Raw genomic sequence first — 13,647 nt, 5'->3', positions numbered from 1 at the left:
TGTCCGGTAGGAAGGGGAGAACCTTCCTAATAGTTTTCATAATCCAGTAAATGGAGGAGGTTAATGCATTGACTTGCGGTTTGAAGGATAGTTGACTGTCAATGAGAACTCCCAGGTTCTTTACCTTCGTTGCCGGAATGGGTGGAGCTCCCATATCGTCGGGCCACCATTTAGGGCTCCAGAAACTAACATCAGCACCAAAGAGTAGAACCTCGGTTTTAGAGGAGTTCAGTTTTAGGCAGTTACCTGCCATCGACGTACTAACCGCAGTCATGCAGTCCTGGAACCTGGCAGCTATGCCTTCTTCTCTCACCGGGAGCAGAGATACCACGATCTGAGTATCGTCTGCGTACGATGTTAACTCAAATCCAAATGACCGAATCACCGGGGCGAGGGAAGAGACATAAATATTAAATAAGGTGGGGCTAAGGGATGAGCCCTGTGGGACCCCCCCTGGGAGTTTGAAAGGTCTAGACTCAAAATCTCCCAGGGACACCACCTGGACCCTATCGGCAAGGAAAGATTTCAAAATGCCCAGGGCCATCCCCTGGATCCCGCAGCCTTCTAAACGATCCACCAGAATGCTGTGGTGGACCGTGTCGAAGGCCGCGGAAAGATCGAGGAGTACCAAAGCTGTACGTCCCCCTGCATCCAGCGCCTTCCTGATCTCTTTAGTAGATTTGATCAGAGCAGTCTCAGTACTGTGACCTTCCCTAAACACGTGTTGGGCTGTGTCCAAACACTGAGAGGTCCTGAGAAAGGCACAGAGCTGTGCATTCATAACCTTCTCGATAAGTTTAGCTGGCAGTGGTAGCCTAGCTATAGGCCGATAGCTATTGGGGTCTGAAATATCGAGAGTAGGTTTTTTAAGCAGTGGGGCAATTGATGCTTGTTTCCAGCATGTTGGATATTCTCCGATGTCAAACATCTGGTTAAATAGGTCTGCGAGAATACACGATATAGGGGTAGCTGCCAACTTTGCAACTGACGCTGAACAGGGATCTTGAGGCGAACCTGATTTAGTTGCATGAAGCAATTTTTTAATCTCTTCCAAGTTCACCGGACAGAACCCAGAGAGTTTTGCCTCGTGTGGATTGACCAAGAGGGTCCTGTGTGTCCCTTCAAGAAGAGTCAACCCCACTTGATGCTCGAGTGCCGTGAAGATTAGTTCCACTTTATTTGAGAAGAACTTGGCGAGAGTCTCACAAAGTTCCAAGCTTGGAGGAACGATCTCTGACTTGGGAGTGACCAAACTGGTGACTGTGTCAAAGAGTTCCCTAGTAGACTTCTTGGCTCCCTCAATCCGATCAGTAAAATAAGTGCCTTTGGCATTCCTAATCATTTCTTTGTAAATCCTTTGACTGGCTTTGAGCTTGATTTTGTCTGCCTGAAGGTAAGCCGTACGCCAAACTCGCTCTAGTTTTTTACAGATCACCTTATATTTTCGTAGGTCATTGGAGAACCAGGGAGCAGATGGTACTGTACGAGTGGGGCAACAAAGTTTAGGCTGAGCTAAGATGGTACATGCTCGATCTATCCAATCTGTGTACCTCTCTGCAGCTTCATTTACATCTGCTGGCAGAGTGATCATAGAGGATGTAAGCCGATCCTCCAATGCCATTCCATCAAGATCTTTCCAGGGTCTGTACAGCTTAGCTGACTTCCTATCCTGCCTGGCCCTATCCAGCTGGGGCGTTTGGATGTTGAATAGCACAACTGAGTGATCTGACCAGGCCATGGACTCAGTATGGACAAACTGTAAGTCAGGATTGTTCGTAAAAAGACCATCCCGAGTGTGCCCTGCTGTATGCGTGGCCCCCATTACCACCTGAGTAAGTCCCGCCGCCTGCATTGCTTCAACCAGGGCTAGAGTGTCCAGGTCTGAGCTACCTTCTAAGTGGAAATTAAAATCTCCTAGTGCTGTAAAGGATTTAGTACACAGGGCTTCCTCCAAGATAATACCCACTGTTTCGAGGAACTGGGACCTGGATCCGGGTGGTCTTTACAGGAGGCAGCCCTGGAAAGTTTGGTGATTTGACATTGATAGCTTAAACCCCAGTGCCTCACACGTTTGTGAGGACACCGCCTGAAATGATCCCCGGATGGAGGCATGATAAATAAGGTGTGTATCACTTACAACGCAACTTTTACGTAGTAATGCTGTTACAACGCAGCTATTACAACGCAGGATCCATTACATCGGATGCCATTACAACGCATGGCATTACATAGCAGATGGTATTACAACGCATACCATTACATCGTAAGTATTGGTAAGTATATAAAAAAAAAATTTTTATTTAATATTATATAATTGATTTAATTATTATTAATTATAAATAAAAATAAATAAAAATATTTATTTATGTTTTTAAATATTATAAATTAAATTTATTAATTTAAGTAATTTTTTAAATAAGTATGAGTATAGGAGTATATGTTTTGGGGTACTGAGGTATATGTTTTGGGGTGTTTGGGTATTTTTAGGTTTTAGGGCAGGGTTTGGGTTTTGGGGTACAGGGGTGTTTTTAGGTTTTAGGGCAGGGTTTGGGTTTTGGGGTACAGGGGTGTTTTTAGGTTTTAGGGCAGGGTTTGGGTTTTGGGGTACAGGGGTGTTTTTAGGTTTTAGGGCAGGGTTTGGGTTTTGGGGTACAGGGGTGTTTTTAGGTTTTAGGGCAGGGTTTGGGTTTTGGGGTACAGGGGTGTTTTTAGGTTTTAGGGCAAGGTTTGGGTTTTGGGGTAAAGGGGTGTTTTTAGGTTTTAGGGCAGGGTTTGGGTTTTGGGGTACAGGGGTGTTTTTAGGTTTTAGGGCAGGGTTTGGGTTTTGGGGTACAGGGGTGTTTTTAGGTTTTAGGGCAGGGTTTGGGTTTTGGGGTACAGGGTTTTTTTTAGGTTTTAGGGCAGGGTTTGGGTTTTGGGGTACAGGGGTGTTTTTAGGTTTTAGGGCAGGGTTTGTGTTTTGGGGTACAGGGGTTTGTGTTTTGGGTTAATTAAATTATATTTACCATTTTTAAATTAATTAAAATATATTTAATAAATTAAATTAATTGTATTTCATTAATTACATTTTTAAATTAAATTAATTAAATGAAATAAATTATTTCAATTAATTAAATTTAATATCAATTATAAAAATATGTACATTAAGTTAATTTTATTATTTTAATTAAATTAAATTATTCCCATTTTTTATTAAAATTACATTTATTAAATAGATATTATTTTATTAAATTAAATTAATGGCTTTTTTTAAATGTATTTTATTTAAATTAATTAAATTAAATTAAATTAATTAAATTAACTTAATAACATTTTAAAAAAAAGGTATACTTACCTATACTTACGATGTAATGCCATGCGTTGTAATACCATCTGCTATGTAATGCCATGCGTTGTAATGGCATCCGATGTAATGGATCCTGCGTTGTAAAAATTCCGTTGTAACGGAATGCGATGTAAAAATCCGCGTTGTACTAACACCAATCCACTAACACCAATCCGATAAATAATGGCAAGCCCACCTCCTCTTTTACCGGCTCTGTCCAGAACACGGCTCAGGTAACTTGACGGCGTGGCATTAACTAGATCTGGTCCAGAGGCCGAACCGTCCAGGTCTCCGTCTCAACCTTTTGACTTTGCAAATGGTTGTTTAGCTCTCATATTTACTAGTGGGGGGCATTTATTGTTGTGCCCAAGTCTAGTTTTTGGGACTGTCTGACTCATATATTTTTTTTTAGTTGACTTCCACCTAAAATAATTTCTGCTGCATGCCAGTGTCATAATAAATGAACAGTGGCTGGAGTGGGCTTACCCCTTGTACTTTGAAGCATGCTATGGTATTGGGTATGTGGCAAGTTGAAGTAATACTTAGTTTTTTTGTCTTTTTTAAGCATCTTTGGAAAAGCTGCTATCGATAAGTGCTTTTCTACTGTTGCACACATCTCACAGACGCATATACCCACCCATCAATAAGTGTCTTTACTCTTTGCTACACACATCTCACAGTTGCACACACACACCAACTGATTTAGATACATTTTTCAGCCTTCTACGTATGATAGTGCTTTAGAAGGAAGATTTTAGACAATCAGCAGAGATGGCGCCTAGGTGGATGACTGTTATCTATGCCCTAACTCAAGGTGGGAAGGACACCTCTTAGGCAGGATCATATACTTAGATAGCATCTAAGGGAGAAGACAATGCACATAGGACTGCATTATGGATGCAGCTCATTCACAGGCCTGATATTCCCCTCCGGCGAGCTGCGTAGTCATGGAAGCACATTTTCCTGGGCCGGCTCGCCTCCTCCAATATGGTGCCCACCAGGGGACCACTCCGAGCATCTGTGGCCTCCAGCTATGGACGGTACAGCCCTGCAATGTATTTATTAGGTTTACACAGCTATTCCAACATGGAACTGGCTGTGAGACGAACTGCAGAACACCGGGCAGTCTAGTCTACGCTGCTTGTTAACCTCACTCACGGGCGGATTGTTTTCAGCTACGTGCGAGTATTTAACTGTTCTCACTTCACGGTTTCTCTGCCTCCGTGGTGGCAGACAGGGTATGTTACCAAGCATTCAGCGCACTACTAAACCATGATTATTGACCTGATTGTACACAATTTTGATTCTTAAAGGCACTTTTCAGGACCAAGAGAGAGTCTGACCACTGAATTGTTTTTACTTCTTTAGTTTTATCCCGCTAAATTAGCACGTCCTCTGCTTTCACCTGAGGAGGCCATACTACCAATCCTAATTGGGTGCGTTGAACTATACATGTAGTGTCTCTGATCTGATGTCTAGTGTCCATGAATGTGTCACCTATTTGTTTTTATATGTTTTCCATATGCCTTGTGATTTATGAACCTTCATCACTAAGGTCTGATTCGCCATTGCATGCATTGATAAATTATGTATGTCACTGATTGGGCAAAATGTATACAGGTATGACTTATACCTAGTGTTTTACTTTTTATATTTATCATTTCAGGTTGACTTTTACTATAGCTATATTAAGTTATAATACAAACTCTTGATTATTTTTTACATATTGCTGTGGTTGGGTACTTTTTACCAACACTTTGCCACTCAAAGTATCAACGAGCACAGAGTTTAGCCAGACATTACTCTTCAAATGATACACTCAGTTTTTTCTAGCTGTAATTTCCTCTCCAGCTTTTCCACATAACACTACCAGCTGTGGTAGGTGTATTGCAGGGCTTGTGGTTATGTGCCTTATCCTGTCATAGGGCTATCTACTGTCTTGTATGGATTGTTCTAATGTTCAAACTACTCCCTTGGGTTCGTCTGGATCTGTTAAGTTTTTTTTCTGAGCTTTTAAATTCTGCTCTAGTCTCACACGCTTCAGATAAAGTACATTAAACCCTATACCATGCTCCTTATTTAATTCTGTATTTTAAGATGGATTTATAAAAAATGTTAAACCCTTTCCCATCTCCATTGCTGTGTTTTTCAGCATATGCAGACGCCAGCTTGATTAGTGTCAGCTGAATATATATTTTGGCTTAAGCATATAACCAACATCGGCATGGGTCAACGAGTGCTTTGGATCATGTGAGCTACTGATGCAAAGATTTAGCAACATACAATTTTTCCCTAATGTAAAAAAGCACAATATCTACTAATTTAATGGCAAGTACAGTACCAAATAATTTTTTATTACCTCCAATTGGAAATAGTATTGCTTGGTGCAATTAATATAACTAATAAAACATACGGAAGATTGACATTTGCTTTACCTGTATTAGGCGGACAGGATTTTGCATGCAATCTTCGCCTCCGAAAAGATAGATTCTTTGGTCTTTTGCAGCAACAGCAGGATGAAGGACAGCAAGAGGCATATTTGACATAGCCTCCCAGGTATTGTAAATAGTGTCATATCTCTCTACAGAACTCAAGATCCCGTGGTTGTTGCCAATACCTCCAATTGAGAAGATGTAGTTCTTGTAAGTGAGACTCCTGTGGGAATAGCGGGGGACAAGCATGGGTTCCCCCATCCTCCACTGATTCAATTTAAGAGACAGAATGTACATATTACAACTCACTTGGCGCTTCTCATTACTGACAGGCATCCCTCCCAAAACATAGATGTTACTGTGCAAACCTACTGCAGTGGCCTTGTAAAGTCGCAGTGGAAGCTTGGCAAGACTTATCCATTGGTGAGTCTTTTCATCATACAACAGAACGTCTCTCGTTGTCTGCTGGCTGTTCTTTCTGCCTCCCACATTGATCATGAACTCTTGCTGAGAGTACCTCCGCGGAGCATGCCACATTGGTTTGATATCTGGAGCATTTGTGCTGGAAAGACAAAACAATAGTTTGCGGGCCGTCTCCAAGTAGCTTTTACAAACCGGGGAGGACTGAATAAGTGGATCATTGGCAATAAACTGGAAGAGGAATGTTGGGTGGACGTACTGTATCCTGACCTTCTCAAACAAATCCTGCATGTAGCTTTTCCTTGCCTGTGGGTCATGTTGTATCCAGACCATTATTGTCTCAAACACCTGCTCTTCTTCTCCGCATAGATCATCGTCTCCAAGATAATTAATCAGTTCCCAAGCACAGAGCTCTTTTAGGTCTTCAGAGTTTGCTACTTCCGGAAAACATTTCAAGGCCATATCCAGGGCTTTACTCTTGAGATTCTCACAGCATAAAATGTCTGACAACCTTTTAATGCTCAAACAGTTCTTTGGTGTCAGCTGGTTCTGGAGGTACTTGGAACAGGCCTCAAATAGCTTTGGATACTGGAACATTGACGCAGCCTCTATCAGCAACAACACATTCTCCCCTGTGATGAGAATTTCTCCAGTGTATACATATAGGATGATTTGAGACAGGGTCTCCTGGTCAATACAATGGATGTCCACTTTTGCTTGATGACTTTCCTTAAAGTTGTTGCAGAACATAGCCTTAAAGTAAGGGCTGCTGGAGGCAAGCACATTTCTGTGGCAGGCAAATTCACAGTCACCAACGCAGATACGAACATCAGTCAATATCTCGTTCTGTCTGAAAATGTTAAATTGCCTTAGCAGTTCCAATGCAAAGTTGTGATCTTGGAAAAAGAACCCCTCTAGTGATTGTTTTTCCATTACGGACTAGGTGGGAGAATCCTGTAATTTATACGGCACACCTTACAGAACCTGTATCATATCTTCCATCTCTGTTTTTGCAACACTGAAGAGCTGAGCTAAAATGAAATTCTTAATGGAAAGCTGGAAACAAGGATTACTGCAAGTGAGGTCAATGAACGACTTTTCCATATGTTTTTGTGACACAAGAGGAATTGAAATCACTTCTTCTGTGATCCTAACAGAAAGCAGAAACGTTGTAAAGAGTGCTGTTTACAAAAATAAATAAATCAAAAATAAATAAATACTGTTGATTAGATCATGCAAGTTTACTTTGTTAACAACACGAAGGTGTGCATACAATGTATCACAATACTAGCACAAGCATGAATCACATACAATGAAATATCAGACAAAGCAAATCAGGATGGGTCAAATAACTCTTTCATATTGCTCAAGAAAACATTTTCTTCAAGGATCCTGATTTTTACAGCTAATTTATTAACATCTGAGATGTTCCAGGTGCCCCCAGAAGATTACTACGCCATCTTAAACGTACACAGCATCCCAAGATTGTTCTGCAGCATTCATGGGGTAGATACTTTGCTGGCCAAGAATTCTTGTGATTGAATGCACCCTAAGGCAAACCCTGCTGGTCAGAAAATCTCATAACCGACCATTTCATAACAATCTGTGTACCATCTTCTGTCATCTACCAGGATGCAGAGGCAGAGTAAGTACCATATTAGTTTGTTACAAATCAGTTTAACCCATATGTTTTGTACTTTTTGCGACTATTCTAGTTTATGACACAAAAGCTTAATTGCAGAATACATCCTGGTCAGACAGGAGATTAAGGAGCAAATTGTTCTTTTGTTGCATCTGGCCCAGGGAGCTTTGTTAATCTGCAAACGTGTATGAGGACTTTGCTCCTTTCTGGGTGCAGATGTCTTGCAATTTTATCCCTGGTCTGTCCAGTTTTGCCTTACCATAGTACCCCCTGGCACTTAAGGGAACTACTTTGTGTGTGGGTGTGCTCAATACCCACAAACGAACCAAACTACGCTCAGTTCCGAAAGGCTCTGAAAACTTGGCTTTTCAATAAATAACCATCATGACTATCTGTTATCTTCCGACCTCTGCGTACCTTGCGCCGGGAAACCCTAATGTGGGTATATGTTGCGCATTACAAATTAAATAACTAAACTAAACTAAACTCCTTGTGAAAGAGTGGCATGCCGTAACTTATAGTGAAGTCAGCCAATGGCTGCAGTGGACTGAAACATTTCTCCATTAATGCATGTTGGTGTGTGTGGAAGGAAAATGTGAATGAAACCAACCACAGACTAATGAATGAAGTCTGGATGAAACCCCAATAAATAACTATGATACAGATATAATTTTAGTAAATTCAAAAGGTCTTGGCTAACACAGACCTAAAAAGTCAATCAGTCTGGCAATGGCTGGAAGCCTCTTGCCTTTGAGAAGAAAGACGGAGAGAAAGACAGAAGAAAAGAGAGATGGGAAGGAGAAAAAGAAAGAAAGAGAGAGAGAGGGGAAGGGAGTAGGAAAGAAAAGGAAAGCAAGAAAGTGATGGAAAGAGAATGAAGAACAAGAGAAGGAAAAAGGATAGAAAGAAAGAAAATAGAAGGAAGGAATGAAGGTAAGAGAAATAAATAAATAAATAGTGAAATGGAAAGAAATAACAAGAGAAGGAAAAAAATAGACAGCAGGAAATAAAAAAGAAAACTGAACAAAGGCAAGAATTAAAGAATGGAACAAAGAAATAAAAGAAAAAGAAAGAAAGAAAGAAAGAGTAAAAAGAGGATCAGCTAATACATAACAGTTGCAAATGGACACTATCTGATCTGGTATGCTTTGAAATAGCAGCATCCAGAAAAGCAAAACACTCCAGAAGTAATTTACAACAGCATCGGCAGGAGATGGGGTCTGATTAAGATGGAATGTGCATCAGAAGCTTTCTGCTATCATGCTCTAAACACAATTACCACAATAAAGTATTTATAAAGTAAACACAAAAACACTGGCACTGAAGGGAACTAACTTGTGTGCGGATGTGCTCCTTGCGAAAGAGAAAAATGTAGTCACCCAAAGTGAAATTAACCAGTGGCTTAGGTAGGGTGACCCACTGCCCCATGCTATAGTGGGCAGAAGCAAAATGTGAAAGACACAAGAACAGACGAATGGATGAAGAACGGTGGTTGAAAGGCCCTCTATGTAAGTATATAATACATATTTTAGTAAAATCAAAAGGTCTTGGCTATTGCCTGACCTATAAAGCTTCCAAGTGGTCCCATGCCAGGTGTGACTCATTCTCTCTTTGCATGCTGGGACTGGTAGGCCCACACACATAACAAGAAATTCACAACAAAACGTCCCAGAAAGCAAAAGTGCTGTTTACTTCAAAAAGCAGGATTTAGTTACAGATGTCAAAGAAAACATGGGGTCCCAATACAGTTACAAAACAAATATTCTAGCCTTAAGGACACAAAATAGTTGACCAATTTGAACATCGAATGCAAGCTGTTTTTAAAAATGCACATTTTCACATTTTTCAGACTAAACCACGAAGAGCTTTTATTTAAACAGACAGTGCGGTCAGTTGGGGGTGGGAAACAATCGAAATTCTGTATTAGTTTTAGCTCGTTCTATGAGGTCGAATAAAGCCTGGGCATAAGGATAAATATCCCTACAAATTAATTGAACAATACAATTACACAGCACACAAGACAGACTTACCCGGGAACTTTCACTTTCGACCTGGGACGTCACAGCTGCCCACCTTACTGTGTTTTGCGGACCTTGCGAGAAGCCTCTAAGCCGCGCCTGCGGACAGAAAACCCCCCAGTGTTTCTCACGGCGGCAGATTAATCCGTCCACACAGGCGTCTGCTTTTGTTCAATTCTGAAGACACTTCCCCTGCTTTTTGAGGCTCTGTAAAACAACCATGGGGCAGCGAGGTACATACAGCAAACTAAATTCCGGGCCTAATAATAGCCGCAGATGTACTTGGCACTGTTGGTGCATGTGACTTGGCCTTAGCAATGCGGCGGCAGGTTCTGCGCACGCGCGAGAACTGTTTACATTTTAGAAATAGAAGCCTGGAGCCTCTGGCTGCTCATTTGGAAAATAGCTAAAGACAGACAGACTGCCATAATCCCAGTGAACAGTTTCAATTTTCATTTTACTGCGAGCCGGACAAAGAGTGGTAAATAATTTAGAAAGGAAAAAGTGTTCCTGGGAAGAAGATGTATCCAGTGCTTAAGGGAACATTCCGGGAACAGGCCTCGTGGAACAAGGAAGGGGTGTCATTTATTTCTAGGAAGTTTGCTAAAGGTCGCTCTCAATACCTGCTTTTTCAAGGAACACTTTAAAGGCAGGGAGCGGTAGCGTCTGGCTCACTAAGACAAAGAGTATTATTGACTCAGTGGATTTATATGAGCCTCCAGGATCTTAGCAGGGGCAGGGAGTAAGGAAATAGGACGATAGTTTTTAAGTATTCCCGGGACAAGAGAGGGCTTCTTAAGCAAAGGCTTAACAACGGCAGTCTTCCAAGGGGAGGGGAAAATCCCCTCGCTAATCGCCATGTTCATAACCTCTAATAGAGGGGGAAGAACAGATCCTCTACAGGTCTTCCAAATTTTTAAAGGGCAAGGGTCGACGGGCGAGCACGACTTGGTGGCATCAAGTAGGAGATTGAGATCATCTAGGGACAGGAGAGGGAAACACGTGAGCTGCAATTTAGGTGGAGCATCAACCTCATCAATTATAGGGGGGGGTTGGTAAAAGAAGGGGACCTGCTGTGTTGGCATCAAGCTCAAGATTGCTGCTTTCAAGTGAACTATAAATATCCGCAATCTTAGAATGAAAGAAACTTGCTAGGTTATTACAGAGTTCCTGTGTTTGGATGGTGGGATCGGCTGATTTAGGTGCCGAAAGAGAGTTGATTATATTAAACAGGTCTCTTGAAGATTTAAGGGAGGCCGTGAGGTTGGTAAAATGGCACCTTTTTTCTTCAACAATCGCCTTCTTATAATCTCTGAGTAGGGATTTGTGCAAGGCTTTTCCCTGTAAGTCAGGGTGAGCATTCCAAGACCTCTCTTGTCGCCTGCATCCAAGCTGTAATGTGATACAGAAGTCGAGGAAGTAGCCCATGTGACAGCCTTACAAATACCATGCCATTCCACTTTGAACCCAGCCATATGCAAATCAGTCTTGACCTTGTGCCCCATGGGAACAGTACAGCCAGAACTGCCAAGCCAGGTCCTCCCTGGACTGGAAACAAGCATCTGGGTTCAAACTGGAATGGCATGGTGAGCAAAACAACGATGGATTTAGGCCCACATCTCTGTACTGGGGTGAATGTATGACATTGTTCTGCATTCTGTCCATCAACTGTTGTTTTTGCATCTGTCACCCCGAGTGGGACGGGTATGCTCAGACGTGAGTCCTGTGCTCTCCATGCCAATGGAATCAAGCTATCCTGGGCCCGAAACCGGTCCTAGGATGCTTGTTTCCAGTCCAGGGAGGACCTGGCTTGGCAGTTCGGGCTGGACAGATCCCATGGGGCACAGGGTCAAGACTGATTTGCATATGGCTGGGTTCCAACTGGAATGGCACGGTGAGCAGAAAAACGATGGATTTAGGCCCAGATCTCTGTACTGGGGTTAATGTATGGCAGCCCTCATCAGCCAGAATAGCTGGATTCCATTGGCATGGAGAACTGTTGTTTTTTCATTTTTCACCCCGAGTGGCATGGAGAGCACTGGACTCACGTCCTTTGTCCATTTTCACACCAGAGTGGGAGCCAAGGGCTCCCTGAACTGGCTCAAACTGGAGTATGCAAGAAGGGCCCCAAATGTGCCCTTCAAAGCAGTCTGGTGGCGCTGGCAAGCAACCCCAGCCCAGCCCAATACACGTAAGTCACTCCTCCCTGTGACAGGAAACCTATTGTTCTACCTTCCTCTGCTTGAGCTTGGCTCAGCAGCAGGAGGGCAGAATCGTGTCTGTGGTCGGCAGCAGCACTAGGTTGCTGTCAGACCCAGAAAGGCTGTTACCGGTAGTATAAGGGGGTACCCCAAGAGAAACCCCCAGTACATGGGATTATACTTCCAACACTCAAATCAGTGTTGGGGTATGATTCCAACATGTTTGATACTAAACATAACCGGGTTCAGTGCAGCCACTATATAGTTAGACATCTCATAATGACTGATGTCCACTATATATATTAAAATGGCTGCCCACACTTACAAAGCCTGGAGAATTAACTCTACTATTTGTAGGGGTTCATGCAGGAGCACCCTCACACGTATAACCAAGCACCCTACCCTCAGGACTGAAGAGCACGCCATGGGGTGACTTATAGTTTTTAAATGTAGTGACCCCAGTTATAAGAAAACCTATATCTGTCATGAGAGGTGCAAGCATGAACTCACACAGACCGCAATGGCAGGCCTTCAGGCACAGTTTAAGTGGGCTACCCATGGGTGGCACAATACATGCTGCAGCCCATGGGAGACCCCTGGTATACTTATGCCCTGGGGACCTCAGTACCATATACTAGAGACTTACGAGGGTACACCCGTAGCCAATTGTGGATATACAGAAGTACTTACCATGGTACGTTTAAGGTGAAAGCACAGTGACTGATTAGCAGAATCCCTGTCATACAAGTCAAAAACACACTGACACTAAAAAGTCGGGGTAACCATGCTAGAAGGATCATACCTTCCTACAGTATCTCTTCAACATAGCACGACAACAGGTTGGTGAAACAATGGATGAATTTGTTGAAAGACTTGATGCCCTTATTAAACATTGCAAATTCTGTGATTTCGCTGCCTTAGAGCCATGTGTGTAAGAGGTATTGATGGCTGCCTTTCAGATTTGTTTAGAAGGCACACATTGAGAGAAACACACAGTTTGGAGAAAATGCTGATTGTTGTGAAAGAAGAAGAGTGAGCAGACCACCAACCTGCTGATATGGAAAATCAAAGTTGTGCTTCCAATGTGGATTTTCTTTTCCCCCATGAATGTGAAACTCTAGCCATCGAGCAGGTTTGCAAATGTTTGTATTTTAACCATCGTTTTTATTAACATTTGTATCATACAGGCCACACAGGTAGGAAATGCATTTTGAATACAATACCAAGCTAGGCATTATTCTTAAGACAATCACGTGCGTAACATTTTGCGAACTGTTATGACAGATAAGTTGCCTCTCGCACCAGTGATTCAAATCACATAGATACATGCATCATCATTCCAAACCCTGTCCCTTGGCTAGCTTTAAGATCCCCTGAACACCTTCCAGGCCCCCCAAATTGTTTTCCATTTTTTCGGGCAACCTCTACCTTGATACACCACCAGTTCAGTTCTCTGGCACCAATCCAAATCAATAAGAAATGTTTGGTGAACTTTAACCAACGAATATGTTGAAAAATCGTTATGAATAATAAATATGATTCATTCCTGACAATTTGTCCAAACTCGCACTTAGTTTAATTCTTTGCGCGCAGAAATTCATCTTCTTCC

The 13,647-nt window shown here is 42.3% G+C and overlaps 1 protein-coding gene across 4 annotated transcripts in view; it reads right to left on the bottom strand.

The window, feature by feature from the left end:
* Positions 1 to 10,084, bottom strand: part of KLHL38 (kelch like family member 38) — a 58,332-nt gene extending 48,248 nt beyond the window's left edge. For 3 of the 4 annotated variants that reach the window (XM_078686799.1, XM_078686801.1, XM_078686802.1), the window contains exons 1-2: positions 9,850 to 10,084; positions 5,761 to 7,327 (exon numbers count right to left, since the gene is read on the bottom strand). In XM_078686799.1, the coding sequence (XP_078542925.1) occupies positions 5,761 to 7,110 (1,350 nt within the window). In that variant the 5' untranslated portion in view covers positions 7,111 to 7,327; positions 9,850 to 10,084. Of the gene's footprint in view, positions 1 to 5,760; positions 7,359 to 9,849 lie in introns of all 4 variants that reach the window. The other variant, XM_078686800.1, reaches the window with a different exon arrangement.
* Positions 10,085 to 13,647: the final 3,563 nt, after the last annotated feature.

The sequence above is a fragment of the Lissotriton helveticus genome, chromosome 4_1 (genome assembly GCF_964261635.1).
Source record: "Lissotriton helveticus chromosome 4_1, aLisHel1.1, whole genome shotgun sequence".
Taxonomy (NCBI): domain Eukaryota; kingdom Metazoa; phylum Chordata; class Amphibia; order Caudata; family Salamandridae; genus Lissotriton; species Lissotriton helveticus.
This window is presented reverse-complemented; position numbering and strand designations above follow the sequence as displayed.